The following is a 15,704-nucleotide window of genomic DNA, read 5'->3' on the forward strand; positions in this document are numbered from 1 at the left end:
CATACATGTAGGTAAGTACCTTTTTAAAAATGTGTATACTTATGTATCAAAACTATAATAGGTTTCTTCAATGTATCGTCTTCTATAAAAATATACAATACAACGCTATATCAAACATGGCGGGTGCAACGCTGAGGATTTGTTCTGTTAATTTAATTGAGATAAAGAAATCAGTTAGTCTAAAAGAAATATATGTTTATGGTTAAGAAATGTTATTGCCGAAAACCGTGAATTAGTTAATATGTATTAAATGACTTGGATGTAACCTAATAATACTTTCCCGTAATAAAATTTCTTAATGATTAGGTATGCTGTCTCTTTCTGATTATAAAAATTAAGAAAATTACATATTATTATGTCTGCTTCAATGTTTTACATTGGTTGTATTTTCCCTCTTCTTTTAGCTAAACAATGTTTATTGTGTGACTTAATATTATACAGATAAATAATTAATATTTCATTAACAAAAAGAAAAAAATAAACAAAGATGTGTAGGTCAAAGTATGCCATGTTTAAACTAAATGTGATTGATTATTATTAGTATTAATAGTTCTTATGTGGGGCCGTGTATTTGTTTTTTTTTTGTATTTCCTAAATTTGTCAAAATAAATATCTATATCTTTATAAAAATTTTTTATTAAAGTAAGTTTACTCTTTCTACATAACGATTTTGTTTTAGTGAATTGCTGATATACAAAGTGCTATTAACAAAAGAAGGAACATTTGAGGAAGTTGGATTTGCCTCTCCATCCTTTTATTGTTGTGTAGAAGATGGTAGAAGCCAGTGGTTTAAGAGTGGAGAAAACATTTGTATGTAATAATAACGTTTTATATCTTGTTTTATTAATAAATAATGATTTTACCTTAACACAATGATTTATTTCGCCGTATGTAATATCACTTAATTTTCAAGAAATATTAACTTAACTCTAAATATACGTTTATCTCTGCGAAATATATTTCTTAACATTAAATAAATTAATTATTAATAGTAAAATAATAATATTCCTTACTAAGAAATATTATTGCTCAGAAAGAATAGTTTTCTAATGTGTAAAAAATATATTTTTATGGCTAATAAAATTAATTAACATCAAGTTTGAAATTTGCCAGAAAGTGATAGTTCAATCATGTTTAAGATATATTTCTTTGGCTATAGTAGAATTTATTTGAAATATTTTAGAAAATTATATCTTACATACAAAGATATATTTCTTAGGCAATATGCCAAGTCGATCTTTCTTAAATATTAATAAAGTTTCTTTATGTCAAGAATTTTTTTCTCTCGGTGTGTTTGTCCCTCCAGCTGCAGTTGCATTGCAATTTTTTCTAGCACGTTATTACCCGAACATTTGGGAAACAATACTTGGGGGATTCGAACGTTACATGATGGGTTTCTTATATGTTTTAGAGAAAAATGGTCCAAATAAAAGTTATAGACCTAAAGAAGCTCTTTTATATGCGGGTCTCTAAATTAAAATACATAAACAGTTGGCCGAAATAATTGCAAAAACCCCTCATTTTTGCGCTAATTTATAAATGTTAGTAATTAATTTGTTCTTTTGCCTAATGACATGAAATATAAATATTGAAATAGATATTTCCTTGCATGGTTCGTCAACTTTAAATAAGTCCTATTCCGAGGCATTTTTCCGGGTCTGTGAGTATGCTTTATTTTTACCTCGGATGTTACTAGCCTCACCCGAGAACTTTCCTCCTTTATCCGGGCTTAGGACCCTCAACGTGGACGCTACGCTATTCAATTCACCCAACGCCCCCCGCAGGCGGAGTTATAGTATGCTATAGTATGCTATGCAGATGATGCCATACTTATTGCAGAGAGTGAAGATGACCTTCAGAGACTTTTATATTAATTTAATATAACAGCAAGAAAGTTCAACATGATAATATGACCAAATAAAACAAAAAGTATGACCATCTCTAAAGATCCAATAAGGTACAAGCTGGAAATGGACAGCTAAATAATCCAGCAAAAAAGAAGTATCAGCTACCTGGAAGTACTAATGCACAGTTATGGAGATACAGAAGCTGAAGTTGCCCAACAAATAAACAAAGCCAACAGAATAGCAGGATGTCTTAAACACACTATCTGGCGCAACACACATCTACGGACAGAAACAAAGGCCAAACAAAAGCCATATAAGCAGAATGGCCACGAGACAGATCACCAAATGGCCGACGGAGTATAGGAAGGCCAAGGAAGAGATGGAGTGACAACCTGGATATCTGATGAGGAGGCATCCGAAGATGGAACAAGCGCAAACCTATTACGAAGCAGGAAAAAGAAGAAGAAATAGATATTTCTAGATGTTTTTCAAGTATTTTCAAATTTGAATTAATGGATACTCTTTATAGTGGTACTTTATAGTTTCTGACCATAGCTCTGAAGATGGCTTTGTAAGCCGAAAGCGCTCAGTTGGAAAGTAAAATTTTACACACTTCAAAAATACTTTTCTTTTCCTATTCATTTATTCATTTTAAGATCATATATTATGTGAATGCATTTGCAGTCTATTTAGGAAACACAACAATATTTATTAAGAGGCAGGGTCTTAACTGTCTTCTTCTTCTTATTATTCAAGTTGTTGCTATATTAAATTCAACTCCTCGATGTGATATTTCTTAAGAAGTAGATGGTCAACAATCCCTCCTTATCTTTGGAACTTTCCTAGTGTGTGTTTTCTAAATGAGTTTTCTTCTAGCATAATTGTTGGGACCCTGTCTTCCTTCGTTCTTCTGACGTGGCCATATCATTGACATCGTCTCTCTCTCTCTCTCTCTCTCTCTCTCTCTCTCTGTCTCTCTCTCTCTCTCTCTCTCTCTCTCTCTCTCTCTCTCTCTCTCTCTCTCTCTCTCTCTCTCTCTCTCTCTCTCTCTCTCTCTCTCTCTCTCTCTCTCTCTCTCTCTCTCTCTTACCCATTTTACTACACCTTTTAGCTGACATTGCACTGTTATGACTTCATTTCTGACGTCATCACTTCTAAATGTTGCTATACTTTTTTTAAATTATTATCCCGGTACTTTATATAGTATTTTTACTACAGATAGTGATTCAGATATTGCCCGTTTATGTTTATATCTGAATCACTTACGATATGCTGATGATATTGTATTAATAGCAGAAAGAAGTGAAGAATTACAAAGAATGATGGAAGAACTAGATAGAGAATCGACAAAGATAGGACTGAAGATGAATTACAGTAAAACAAAAACCATGACCAATCAACAACACTCAAAGAAAAATCATTGTAAAATCAAAAAAAATAATAATGATTCAAGTAAAATCCAATATGTTTTGGCTTCATTAGTGTTTTTATTTAAATTAATAACAGATCTTATGATTTTAAACGCATTTTTAAAATAAACATCCTCATAGTCACTCTAATTGGTTAATCCTATTAAAACGTCGCACTGTGGTATTTGAAGTAAATAAATACCATTAAGCAATTGAAATGACCTAAGTATCTATTTTAATGAACATGAAACACTGTTATTTTTATAATAGTTCTTTATAGATTTAAATGCCGATAATAACATTTTAAAAGTTAATTTTATTTGAAATAAAAATGCTATCCTTTTGATTTAAAGAGAAAATGATTTTACTTCCTTGGCTTTCCTTTTGTTTTTAAATTACGTTCTTTTTGTTTTAAAATACGTTCCTTTTATTTCAAAACTTACAGCAATACTATAAGTTGTTTGTCAAATTACATCAAATTGTTTTCTTTATGAATTAAAATGAAATGTTTATATATTAGTATTTTATTTTGTTTAAAGTTTGAGCCGACTTTAATTCAAGCGCTTTAGTACTAACATTTTAAATAAAATCAACATTAAATTTATAACAAAAATATATATTTTAAAAATTTTGCATATACAAAAATAACGTAAACCTATTAAAACATCAGTCTAAAAAATAATCAAAACAAGATTGAACTCTCTAAAAAACAAGAACTATCTACTGGAAACCGACTAGTTGGTAGAATAATCGAGTTTAATAATGTGGCCAAGATATAATCTTCAACATCTAAAACAGAAACAAATTTAAATCATATAAAAAAGAAAAATATAATGAATTTTTTTTTCAAAGTTGTATATTTGCCACACTGTTTGCTAAAATGTATAATATTTATTTGGTATACCAAGACCAAGTTGGAAAAAAATCGACAAAACACTTATATTAGAGACTTAGTAAAAATAGTTTTTGTTAGAATAAAATTTACTCTTAGCACAAGTAGCAACTAATTTATTATATTACAAAAAAACTTACTTGTTTCAGATTTGTCATTTAAAGATGAGAATAATAATTTGCAGGATTTATCATTTATATTTGTTCGATAAAATGATTTTATCTTCTTTTAAAATCCGCCCATTTACTATATAGCAAACTTTTCCAGGAAATAGCAAGCGAAAATCAATGTCAATCTGAAAAAAGGTAAAATAGTATTAGATGCCTTGAATATAAATGCATCGCACATGATCACATGAAGCAAGTGATGCATATTATTATAGCAAGAAACTTACCAAGTCTTTGGCATTAGCATGCGAATATAAAGGCCAGTTCTTTAAAAAATTAACTATATTTGTATCATGGCTAGAAGCTTTTAAGTCGCGATGTCGAAGGACAAAAGTTTTTTCCCACTGCCTCCCAGTTAGTGATGGCGACTGCATCGAGTTTCTATTGGACAGTCTTAGGTCACGAGGGGTAAAATTAGCCGAAGTGTTTTTAAAATGTTAGCGAATCTTATAGAAACAATATCTTCTCACTCTTAAAATAAAAATGTTAACATAAAATTAAAAGGGTGTCTTATTGATATAAGCAGACGGGGAAAACATCTTCATATAATAATGCATTACTGTTTGATTCGAATGTGTTTCTTTTAAATCATATCCGCTAATCATTGATTTAAAGAGAAACACTAGTAAACATTTCAAAAAAGCAAATTAAAATAAAAATGTGTATATTTGATTGTATCGCCGCCCTATTAATGTTAGTAGACAAGTAAAACAATTTATCAATGCTGCTTTATTTTAAATATGGTTCTTTTAAATTATATGTGATAATATTTAATTTAAAAAGAAGTAATATTAGATATCAAAGAAAAGGGAATTCCCTTAATTTTAAATAATTACATTTTTATTATGTATTCAAATCAATATCATATTATTAGCGAACGTTTATGAAATAAATACTTTTAATTAATTAAATTAAGCAGATCAACTTAATTATTTTAACGTGATTTGTTGTGCATTTTAAAACGCATAAATTTTCTGAGTGAAGAAGAACTAGTAATTACAGTGGCACAAACAAGAATAGAACAAGTAAAAGAATATATATATCTAGGACAAATCACTAGATTAAATAAAGAAAATCAGACCGAAGAAATAAAGAGAACAATAAGGTTGGCCTGGGCATCATTCGGAAAACTGTCTTATTATTCTAAAGAACAGAAAATACCCGCAATACCTAAAAACAAAAGTCTTCAATCAATGTATACTCCCTGTTTTAATATATGGCTCTCAGACATGGACGTTTACAAAAGAGAATATGGAAAAAATAGCAAAGACAGAAAGAGCCATGGAAAGACAAATGCTGAACATTAAATTATCAGACAGGAAAAGAAACGAATGGATCCGTAACAAAACAAAAGTGAAAGACGTCTCTACCCAAGTAGCAAAGCTTAAATGGAAGTTCGCCGGACACACCCTACGGCAGAAGGATGAAAGATGGACTAAGATGGTAATACATTGGAGACCATGGAACCACAAACGAAAAAGGGGAAGGCCACAGATCCGATGGTCAGATGACCTGAAGAAACACACTGGGTCAAAATGGATGCAAATTGCCCAAGATAGAGAGGCATAGAAGAAGGAAGAGGAGGCCTATATCCAAGGATGGATGTTTAGGGCTGATTAGATAGATAGATAGATTTTTACTACAAAAGCGATATTACGTAGGTCAAAATTTTTGACGTAAGAGAACTGTCAAAACATTAGAATGTGACTTTTCAGTAGTAGAATGTAGTAAAAATACTATATCGTTCTACGCCTTCCGGTTCCTAGTTTCCAGCTTCGTCGGTTGTTCCATTTGCCAGGGTGAAGGTTGCTTTCCGACATTGCCTTCTGAATGACGCCTAGTCAGGATTGTTTCAGCTTTCCTTTCTTCCTTCTTTCCCTTGACATTCATTTTAAAATTTGTTTTGGCAGCCTGTATTCTTTCTACATGGTCATACCAGATTAGTTGTCGCTAGTGATGAGCGAGACTGGTCTTGGTCTTGCGGTCTTGGTCTTAGTCTTGCAGCAAGACCAAGACCAAGACCGCCTTTTGGTTGCAACACCAAGACCAAGACCAAGCTTCCAAGAACAAGACCAAGACCAAAACCGAACCTTGCAAGACCACGCAAGACCAAGACCAACCTGCAAGACTCTTGCACTTTTTTGAGAAAAATTGGTTTTTATTATTTAACTTTATTTTTTAGTTCAATAATATATACTGACATTGTAAGAAACCGTAAACAATATCGAATTTTTAAAATACATAATATTTTGGTTATATTTTTAAGTCGTTTTGATAAGTCAAACGGTTTGCATTTTCTCAACCTTCAAAGTGTCCAGAAGGTAAGTTTTCAAACGGCGACAGTTCAAGGACAACTGAAATTACTTGTAAGACAAAAAAATGTAATTATAGATAGGGTAATCCATTAAAAAAAAATGCAATTAAAAACGGTTTTTATGTACCAGTAGTTTTCGCTTTTTTGTCTAATAAAAATACTGACACTTATTTCAATTCTTTTCGCATAATCGAGGAAAAATATAGGTCGTTAAATTTAAAATTAATACAAAAACTATCATAATAAATTTTGAAAAGGGATTCACAATGCTGTGAAAGCATTGTGGCCTGAATAAAAAATAACTGGTTTGTCGATTGTAATGTGTCAAGCTTGGTATCGCAAAATCCAAAGCTTAGGTTCAGTTTCTGAATATAATACAAAAATTCCGATACTGGGAAATTTTTAAAATTATTTTTTGGATTAATTTTTTACAATCAACGAAAGTTGGAAGTTTAATTATTTGTGAAAATTCCGGATGACAAACGCGTAAAGGAGTTTACTGATTTCATAGTTGAAAACTATTTGGAAGAATCTAGGTTTTCCCCAGAAAGGGCGAGTACTACAAATAGTATGTGCCGCACTTGAAATGCATGCGCATCATTTCAGTGTGTTTTAAATTCTAGTTTTTACTACCCACATCCGAATATTTTCAACTTTTTAAATGTCATAATGGGTATTCAGTCCAAAAATATGTGAAAATAAAAAGTGCAAATAACTCGTGTTACGAGAGCAATGTAGTTTAAATAAAATTAAAGAACTGCAAGATAACAAATTACAGAATTAAGCGTTTATAACTCCCCATTAGGTATAGTTATTATGTTATAGTATTAGGTCTATAAATAGGTATGGTAAATATGAACGTATTTACTAAAAAGTATGTTTTAGTTAGTTTATAAAAAAAGTTAATTATATTAAATAATGATTAAATAGAGTAAAAATATTTGATTTTGTGTTCTCTTAAAAAAATTTAATTTATGTTCTTAAATTTGACCCTCGTAGGATAAATACTACAGTGTTTGAGTGAAAGGAGCAGATCATTATCTGTTAACAACTATAAACCGTTTATCCCTTTTCGTAAAATCCGTGAATTGAAGGTCCCCGACCATTTGTGGCACCTTTAAGAAGCTGTTTTTCTTTAACATTTTATTAAAATACAGGGGCAATAAACAATAATCTAGACTCAAGACGCGGTCTGAAGGCAGGCGGCAGGTATCGACAGCATGCAAAACACAACGTGATACAACCGAAGGCCGGCAATTGCAACAAGGGTTGTAAATGCAGGTTTTTTCTACTGATAAACATTACCATCATAAAAATATACTCTAATCTCTTTATATAGAGAGAAATAATTAGGTCATTAGGTGAATGTATAATGTTAAAATTGGTATCCGTTTGAAACTACATTCTACATTCTGTTAAAATTTTAAAGCAAATAATATAGTTTCATTCTTCACATCTTTATTTATTTCAATGTACATTTTATTCGAAATTGTTTGGTTCAAATTATTACTACCAAAAAAGCAAGACCAGCAAGACTCTTGCAGCAAGACCAAGACCAAGAACAAGACCGGCTAGTGCAAGACCAAGACCAAGACCAAGACTGCCTTTTAGCTGCAAGACCAAGACCAAGCTTGCAAGAACAAGACCAAGACTAGCCTGGTCTTGGTCTTGGTCTTGTTTTTGTTTTGCTCATCACTAGTTGTCGCCTATGAATTTCATCTATGATGGTTGATTGGACTCTCATTATATTTCTGATTTGGTCATTTTGTATTCTTTCAAGCCTTGATTTTCTAACTTCTGGACCTTTCTAACTTCTTTGATGATCTTCTCCAAAAATCCTTATGAATGCAAGTAGGCGTCGTTCCAGGGATTTAGTAAGTTGCCATGTGTCGCATCCATAGAGCACTATACTTTTAAAGATGGAGTTAAAAATGAGATGTTTTCTTTAATTGGATAGTTCTTTTGACCATGGCATTGAGTTTAGGCATCCAATAACCCTTTTTCCTTTCACGATGCTTTGCTCTATCTCCTTTTGGGTGCGCCCACTCTTGTTGATTGTTGTTCCCAAATATATATACTCCTATCAGTTCTTGAATGTTTCATGTTCGTTGACCATTAGATATTTTACTTCATTCCCGATGCATAAGTATTGTGTTTTGTCTCTATTTACAGAAAGGCCCCACTCTTCATAATATGTTTGAAATAACCGTCTTATCACGAACTCTAAATATTCCTTGTCTGCTGCCACTACAACTTGGTCGTCGGCAAAATGTAGAGTATACAATGCTGTATCGTCATCAAGTTGGATCCCCATCCCTGCCCTGAACAAGATCTTCTCCAGTGTTTTAGTGCTTCATTTGATGCTATACATTTAATTTTTTAATTCCCTGCTAGAATCATACCTACTTTTATTATGTGCAATATCATCTCTCGTTTTTACGTAATATTATAACTAAATTTACAATCAAGATGCAGTAGAAATAAACAAACCAAGACACGTTAAATGCTACTAGGAGCACTCCCAAATCATAATTTACAATGTATATACATTGTAAATCCCAAATCATGATTTCCAAAGTTTATACATTGTAAATTTTGATTCAGGAGTGCTCCTAGTAGCATTTAACGCGTCTTGGTTTGTTTATTTCTACTGCATCTTGATTGTAAATTTAGTATAAATGATATGTGTAATACTTGGTAAATTTTGACTTTCCCTTTCGCTCTTATGTATCTTTTATTCCTTACTGCATCTTTGAATCATCCTGGTGCTGTTTCTGTGTCAATTGCAGATTTTTTTATTTAGAGGGTTTAGATTAACCCATGATGCTACTTCTTTCTGTAAATAGGAATTCAATCCAACGCTTTTTCCAACACAAAAAATAATACACAACCTTGCAACGCCACATTTTTTGATATTGTCCACATAGGAAAAATAAAATTGATGTGATTTTATACTGTGCGCAAAAAACACGCAACTTATACAAAAAGTTATTATCTCCGCTCTCGTTTTTAATGATCTTGCAAAAGTTATGTAACTTTAAAACGCATTTAATCGTATTTAAAACCATTTAGACGATGTTTTTATGTTTAAAACCAAAGTTTAACAGTTAATTTTTTTGTTTCAGGATGGGAACTACGGGGTCTCAACTGTTATAAATTTTTCAATATTAGGCATTCGTGGGAAAAAGCGGCGGAACTTTGTAGAAGGTTAGTACAATTAAATTTTATTATTACTTAACCTTTAACTACCCGCGCATCAAGTTATAACATAACTACACGCGTGGCGTACTTTGTACGCCACAAGAAAATACACTTAAAAACAGCGGATTTGTTTAATTTTTTTTGAAAAAATACACTTAGTTGTTTGTTATAAACCTTATTCGGCATCAGTGAATACTTGGAGTTCCTTTTCAGTAAGCCAATTGGGATTTATAACTGGAATCATGGAATAACTGGATTCCATGATAAATAAAATTACTAATAAAAAATTTTTTTAAATGTGATTTTTTACAGGAGAAAAATTATTGTTTACAAAGAAAAATATATTTTTTGCCATAATGACTAAAAACCAATTAAAATATGTACTTACATTACGACTTATAGTAATATGTATAATCATGGGGTATATTGTCCACCACCGGAAACAACAAATAATAAAATGTAAATCACGATCTTTCCAGAACGCCGATTATAACGAAACTAAAACAAAATTGTAAAGCACATTCCAGTGATAGGTTAGAAAAATAAGCAAGGTCAAAAATTAAATTTTTAAATATATTTCCAGTAGAATTCTTATATCTGGCGTACAAAGTACGCCAGCGCGTGGAGTTAAAGGTTAAACATGTTTAAAATAAGTTCGAGTTATCACCGATTTAGCACATGAAATAATCAGTGTTCCATAATAGGGCGACTCCATAAGTACATAGCCTATAAAAGAGAAACGAAAAATTTAGAAATATGGTGATGTATTTCTCAACATAGCCTACTTTTAGATCGATACACTTGACCCAGCGATGCTTCAACTTCTTTAACCCGTCTGAAAATACGTTTTCTTCAGGTCTGCAAAGTAGGCTTCCGCAGCGGCGATGAATTCTTCATTCGACCTAAATTTTTGCACAGCTAGTGTCAGTGTCTTTTTCAAGTTTGAAATCAAAAATAAGTCGTACAGGGCCAAATCTGGAGAATACTGTGGATGGCACAGCAGTTCGTAGCTCAATTCGACCAAGTTTTTCATTGCGTTAGCGGAGGTGTAAGCCAGTGCGTTGTCATGGTAAAAGATCTCCCCAATTGGAGCTATTTTTCCTGCAATTTGGCCTTGAATCTACCCAATAATTTGGCATAGTAAAGCCCTGTGACTGTTTTGCCTTTTTCCAGGAAGTCAATGCGACCATTTTCGGGAGACCATGAAGTATGACCAAGTTAGGGGGTGACGTCCACTATTTCGACTGTTGTTTGGTCTCTGGTGTGTACCAGTTTATCCATGTTTCTACGACGGTTATAAAACAACATAGAAACTCCTTTGGATTAAGCTTAAAAAGCCTTAAACACTGCTCTGAAATAGTCTCATGGTTGCGCTTGTTGTCCTGAGTGAAAAGAGAGCTTTTCTTGTGCCCAAAATTTCATACAGGATATGACTCGTGGATTTTATTCAGGCTATCCTCCGGGGTAGCCATTTTCGTGGCACCTGGCGTGATTCATCAGAAACTTTCGACCACGTTGAAACTCGTTAGACCAATTTTTGACGGTCGACAGCGAAGGAGAAAAGTCACTGTATACAGCATTCAAGAGCTCTTTGCTTTCTCTTAAAATAAAAAAGAATCGAATAAGCGACCGACATTGTTCTTTTTTCATTTTTCTACGTGTCATAGAACGGAATTACCTATTGGTAGAAGCCTTCTTTAATCAGATCGACAAAAGTAGCATCGTGTCCAAACCATTAAATCACATGTGACGAAGAAGTAAAGGCTAGAATCGTAATAGCACGCAGAGCATTCTATAAATAAAATCCGATACTTACCAATAGATACCTTCTTCTTCTTCTTCCTTCTTGTATGTAGACTTTACAGCCTGTTTCTTCTTCACTACTAGCCTCCTAAATTCTTTAAATTATCGCACCACCTTTTTCTTGATCTGCCATACTTCTTCGTCCCATCTGGTGACTTATCTCGTGCTATTTGTACTATCATATCCTCTGCCATTCTACTAATGTGTTCATTCCACTCCTGTTTCCGTTTTCTCACCCATTCATTTATGTCTTCTACATTGCATGATCTTCTTATGTTTTCGCTTCTCTCCCATTCCAACAGACTTCCCTGATATTCGTCGAAGTATCATCTCTGTTGTTTCTATAATATATTAAATAGATACCTAACTATGTTAACAAATGTTATGTATGTGTACCGTATACTTAATCTGTTTTCCATTATGATTATGAAACATGGACGCTAAAGGGCAATACAATATAAAAGAGGAGTATAAGATGTAATCCTACGGGAGAAGGCCGAAATTTGCCGAAAAGGCCTAGACTGCACACAACGGTAATGAGTAAGTCGTCAAACTGCTGTATATAGTTGGTAGCTTCTAAATACATATAGTAAAAACACTAAAAGAATCTAAGAAGTTGGACCTAGCTGTGTGCAGAACAAATTATAAGAGAAAGGTTTAATTAATGACATCGAGTTGGGGATAGCCCTAACTTAATAGCTAACATTTGAAGTTCTTCTAAAAAGAAAAGGCGTGTGGAACTCCCAGAGTTACCAGCAGAAAAGAAGGATTTTAGAACCATATAAAAAATATAGTTTATAGCCCAGTAAATGAACGGGAAATTCGGCGATACCGTGTAATTTTCAGGGGCAACTCCGAATTGCATGAAAATTTGGATTTAGGTTCTACTTACCCTCCACATCAAAGTTGAAATTGTGCCGTTGGTTGCTTTTACTTGGGGGGTGACAGTCACCCCTTCTCGGGGGTGAAAAAAACATACGTACAAGATAAGACCGGAAATGGATAAATTGACTGATTTTAAGCAACTTTTGTTCTATAGAGTTTTTAACGCAAGTCAATACTTTTCGAGTTATTTCAAAAAACTACGCTTTCAGACGGTTTTTCGCAAATAACTCAAAAAGTAAATATTTTATCGAAAAAAATATTCTTAGGAAAAGTGTAGCTTATAAAAAACCCAAAAAAATGGTGTATCAATAAAGTCTATCAATTAGATAAAAACAAAGTTGTAGCTCATGAAAAATACGTTCTTATTCGTCTAATTCCAAATCGAATATTTCAAGGTGAAATCACCGAAAAATTAAGCAGTTTTCGGGAAAAACCCATTTAAACTTTTTTAAAGTGTTTATAAAAAGCTTTGTTTTAATTGTTAACAAAAGTTTTGGCATTAAAAATAAGCGAGTTACGCTCAAAATAAAGTTGGCCCTCTTTTTCTTTTGTAAAAAATCATGAAAATCTCGCCGTGTTTAGCTCCCCAAATTAGATTAATCGCTACCGCTTTACAAACAATTTACTTACCTACCTATTTTTTATATGATCTGTCAGTCTCACCGGTTTAAAGTGTTTATTTTTGAAAGGGTTATAATTGAGAAAGCCTGAATGGGTCACTAATCACCAGTGTATGCAAATTTTGAACAGCCATATCTTAACCAATTGTTGTCTTACGGAGAAACAAAATGAAACTAGCATATTTATAATAGCAAAACCTACATTTTTTACTGTTTAAGATTTTTCTTATCACTAATACTTTTTAAGTTATTTTGAAAAAAGGAAATTTTTGAAAAAATTTTATAAATATTTTTTTTACTATAAAACCAAATGTTTTCAAAAAAAGCACTTCAAACCAATCAAACTTACAGATCATATAAACAATACACATACAGTTGAAACAGATGGTAAAGCCAAACGATTAATTTCATTTAGGGTGCTAAATAGAGGGAGGTTTTCACGATTTTTTTTTTACCAAATAAAAGGGGCCAACTTTTTTTTCAGTGTAACTCGTTTATTTTTGAGGCTGTAAACTTTTGTAAAAAAACAAATAATAAACTTTTTTTCGATACTTTAAAAATGTTAATAAGGTTTTCCCGAAAATCGCTTCTTTCTTCGGTGGTTTCGCGTTGAATTATTCGATTTGGAATTAGACGAATGAGAACGTATTTTTCATGAGCTACAACTTTGCTTCTACTCAATTTGTAGACTTTACTAGTACACCATTTTTTTCGTTTTTTTATAGGCTACACTTTTACTAAAAATATTTTTTTCGATAAAATATTTACTTTTTGAGTTATTTGGGAAAAACGGTCTGAAAACGTAGTTTTTCTGTCGATAAATCAACATTTTAAATCGCGAATAACTCGAAAAGTATTGACTTACGTAAAAAAGTTTATATAACGAAAGCTGCTTAAAATAAGTCAATTTATTCATTTCCGGTCTTATTTTAAACACGCGTTTTTCACCCCCCGAGAAAGGGTAAATGTCACCCCCCAAGTAAAAGCAACCAACGACACAAATTCAACTTTGAAGTGGAGGGTAAGTAGAACCTAAATCCAAATTTTCATGCAATTCGGAGTTGCCCCTGGAAATTACACTCCAAATCGGTCATTTATTGGGCTATTAATCGAAATAGCCAAAAGAAAAAGCACAGTGGTATATACAAACTTACATGTGATGAATGCCCAAAAACTTACATCGGTCAAACTGGTAGAACTTTTAGCAAACGTATAGCAGAACAAAAAAGGGCTTTCAATAATAGACAAATTCTATGTACGCACTTTACCTTTTAGATTATACTCATGATTTTAATGAACAATTTCAAATCTCCATATTCAAAAGAAAGACCTTAAGCTATCTTTATTGGAATCTATGGAAAGACAAAAAACTCTCCCCTCCTCAACTTATTCAGTTAAAGACTGAAAGAGAAATATACTTGAAGAGAAGAGCACTCTACACTGTAGTGACAATAGATTGTAATAAATTTTGTGTTGAAAAGAAAAGTTTTCATTGTTTTATTATGAGATAAAATGAACTTCCATGTACTTATTTTCTGTATTTATTTTTTTTACCATCTACAACAGGGGTTCCCAAACTGGGGGGCGCGCCCCCCCTGGGGGGCGTGAGGACATATCAGGGGGGGCGCGAGACAAGTTGAACATTAAATTAAATTTATTTATTTTTCTAAAATTCAAAATTAACCGCTTGTTAAACTGTATCTGGTAACGCAGAGTAAGCAAAAGTTATCTCAAATACCTCTTTTTGACAATACTGTGAAACGCCGCATTGATGATATATGACCGAAGACATACAAAACCAGGTAGTTGATGCAGTAAAATAATCGCCATTTTTTGCTATTCAGCTAGACGAGAGTACTAACATATATAATTATCATATTATCATATTCATAACACAATGTTATCAGTTAATTGTTTATGTTCGGTATATTCAAAACGAAAGAATGAAGGACGAGCTACTCTTTTCTACAGAGTTGGAGACTGGAGACCACGACAAAAGCTGTTAATGTTATGAAAGCAGTGTGAGAGTTTTTTGACAAACATGAACTATCTTGGCAAAAACTGATCAGTTTATGTACAGATGGCGCAACTTCAATGCTTCGTTTTCGTTCAGGCTATTTGTAATTAGTAATAGAAAAAAATGCTGATGTGATTGGGATACATTGTTTTATACATCGACAAGCCTTGTCAGCAAAAACCCTTCCAAATGAACTTAGGGATGTCTTAAAGTTGTGTATTAAAGTAGTGAAGTACATAAAAAACAGTGTGTTGAATACTCGACTGTTTAAAACTCTGGTGTCATCGACCTTCCTGAGTCCCCGATTGTTCACACTGCAGTATACTGCATAAGGATTTATTGGTCCTGAAAATTTAGAAAGTGATCACAAAACACTGCTACTTCATACAGAAGTACGATGGCTATTAAAAGGAAACATGTTGGCAAGATTATTTGACCTTTAAGATGAAGTAATCACCTTGGAACATCAAAAACAAAATGAGCTAAACATGGCCTTCAAAAAACATTGTACCCAAGTAATATTGGCCTATTTGTCAGACATCTTTGACT

General features: G+C 32.6%; 1 protein-coding gene across 3 annotated transcripts in view; it reads left to right on the forward strand.

Annotated features, from left to right (window-relative positions):
- LOC114327169 (sushi, von Willebrand factor type A, EGF and pentraxin domain-containing protein 1) overlaps positions 1-15,704 on the forward strand; it is a 254,273-nt gene that overhangs the window by 109,123 nt on the left and 129,446 nt on the right. For all 3 annotated transcript variants that reach the window (XR_007698379.1, XM_028275693.2, XM_028275694.2), the window contains exon 4: positions 9,755-9,836. Coding sequence is in view for 2 of the 3 variants with exons in the window: in XM_028275693.2 (XP_028131494.1) it covers positions 9,755-9,836 (82 nt within the window). In the remaining variant the exon portion in view is untranslated. The remainder of the gene's footprint in view (positions 1-9,754; positions 9,837-15,704) is intronic.

Source organism: Diabrotica virgifera, chromosome 5, assembly GCF_917563875.1.
Source record: "Diabrotica virgifera virgifera chromosome 5, PGI_DIABVI_V3a".
Taxonomy (NCBI): Eukaryota; Metazoa; Arthropoda; class Insecta; order Coleoptera; family Chrysomelidae; genus Diabrotica; species Diabrotica virgifera.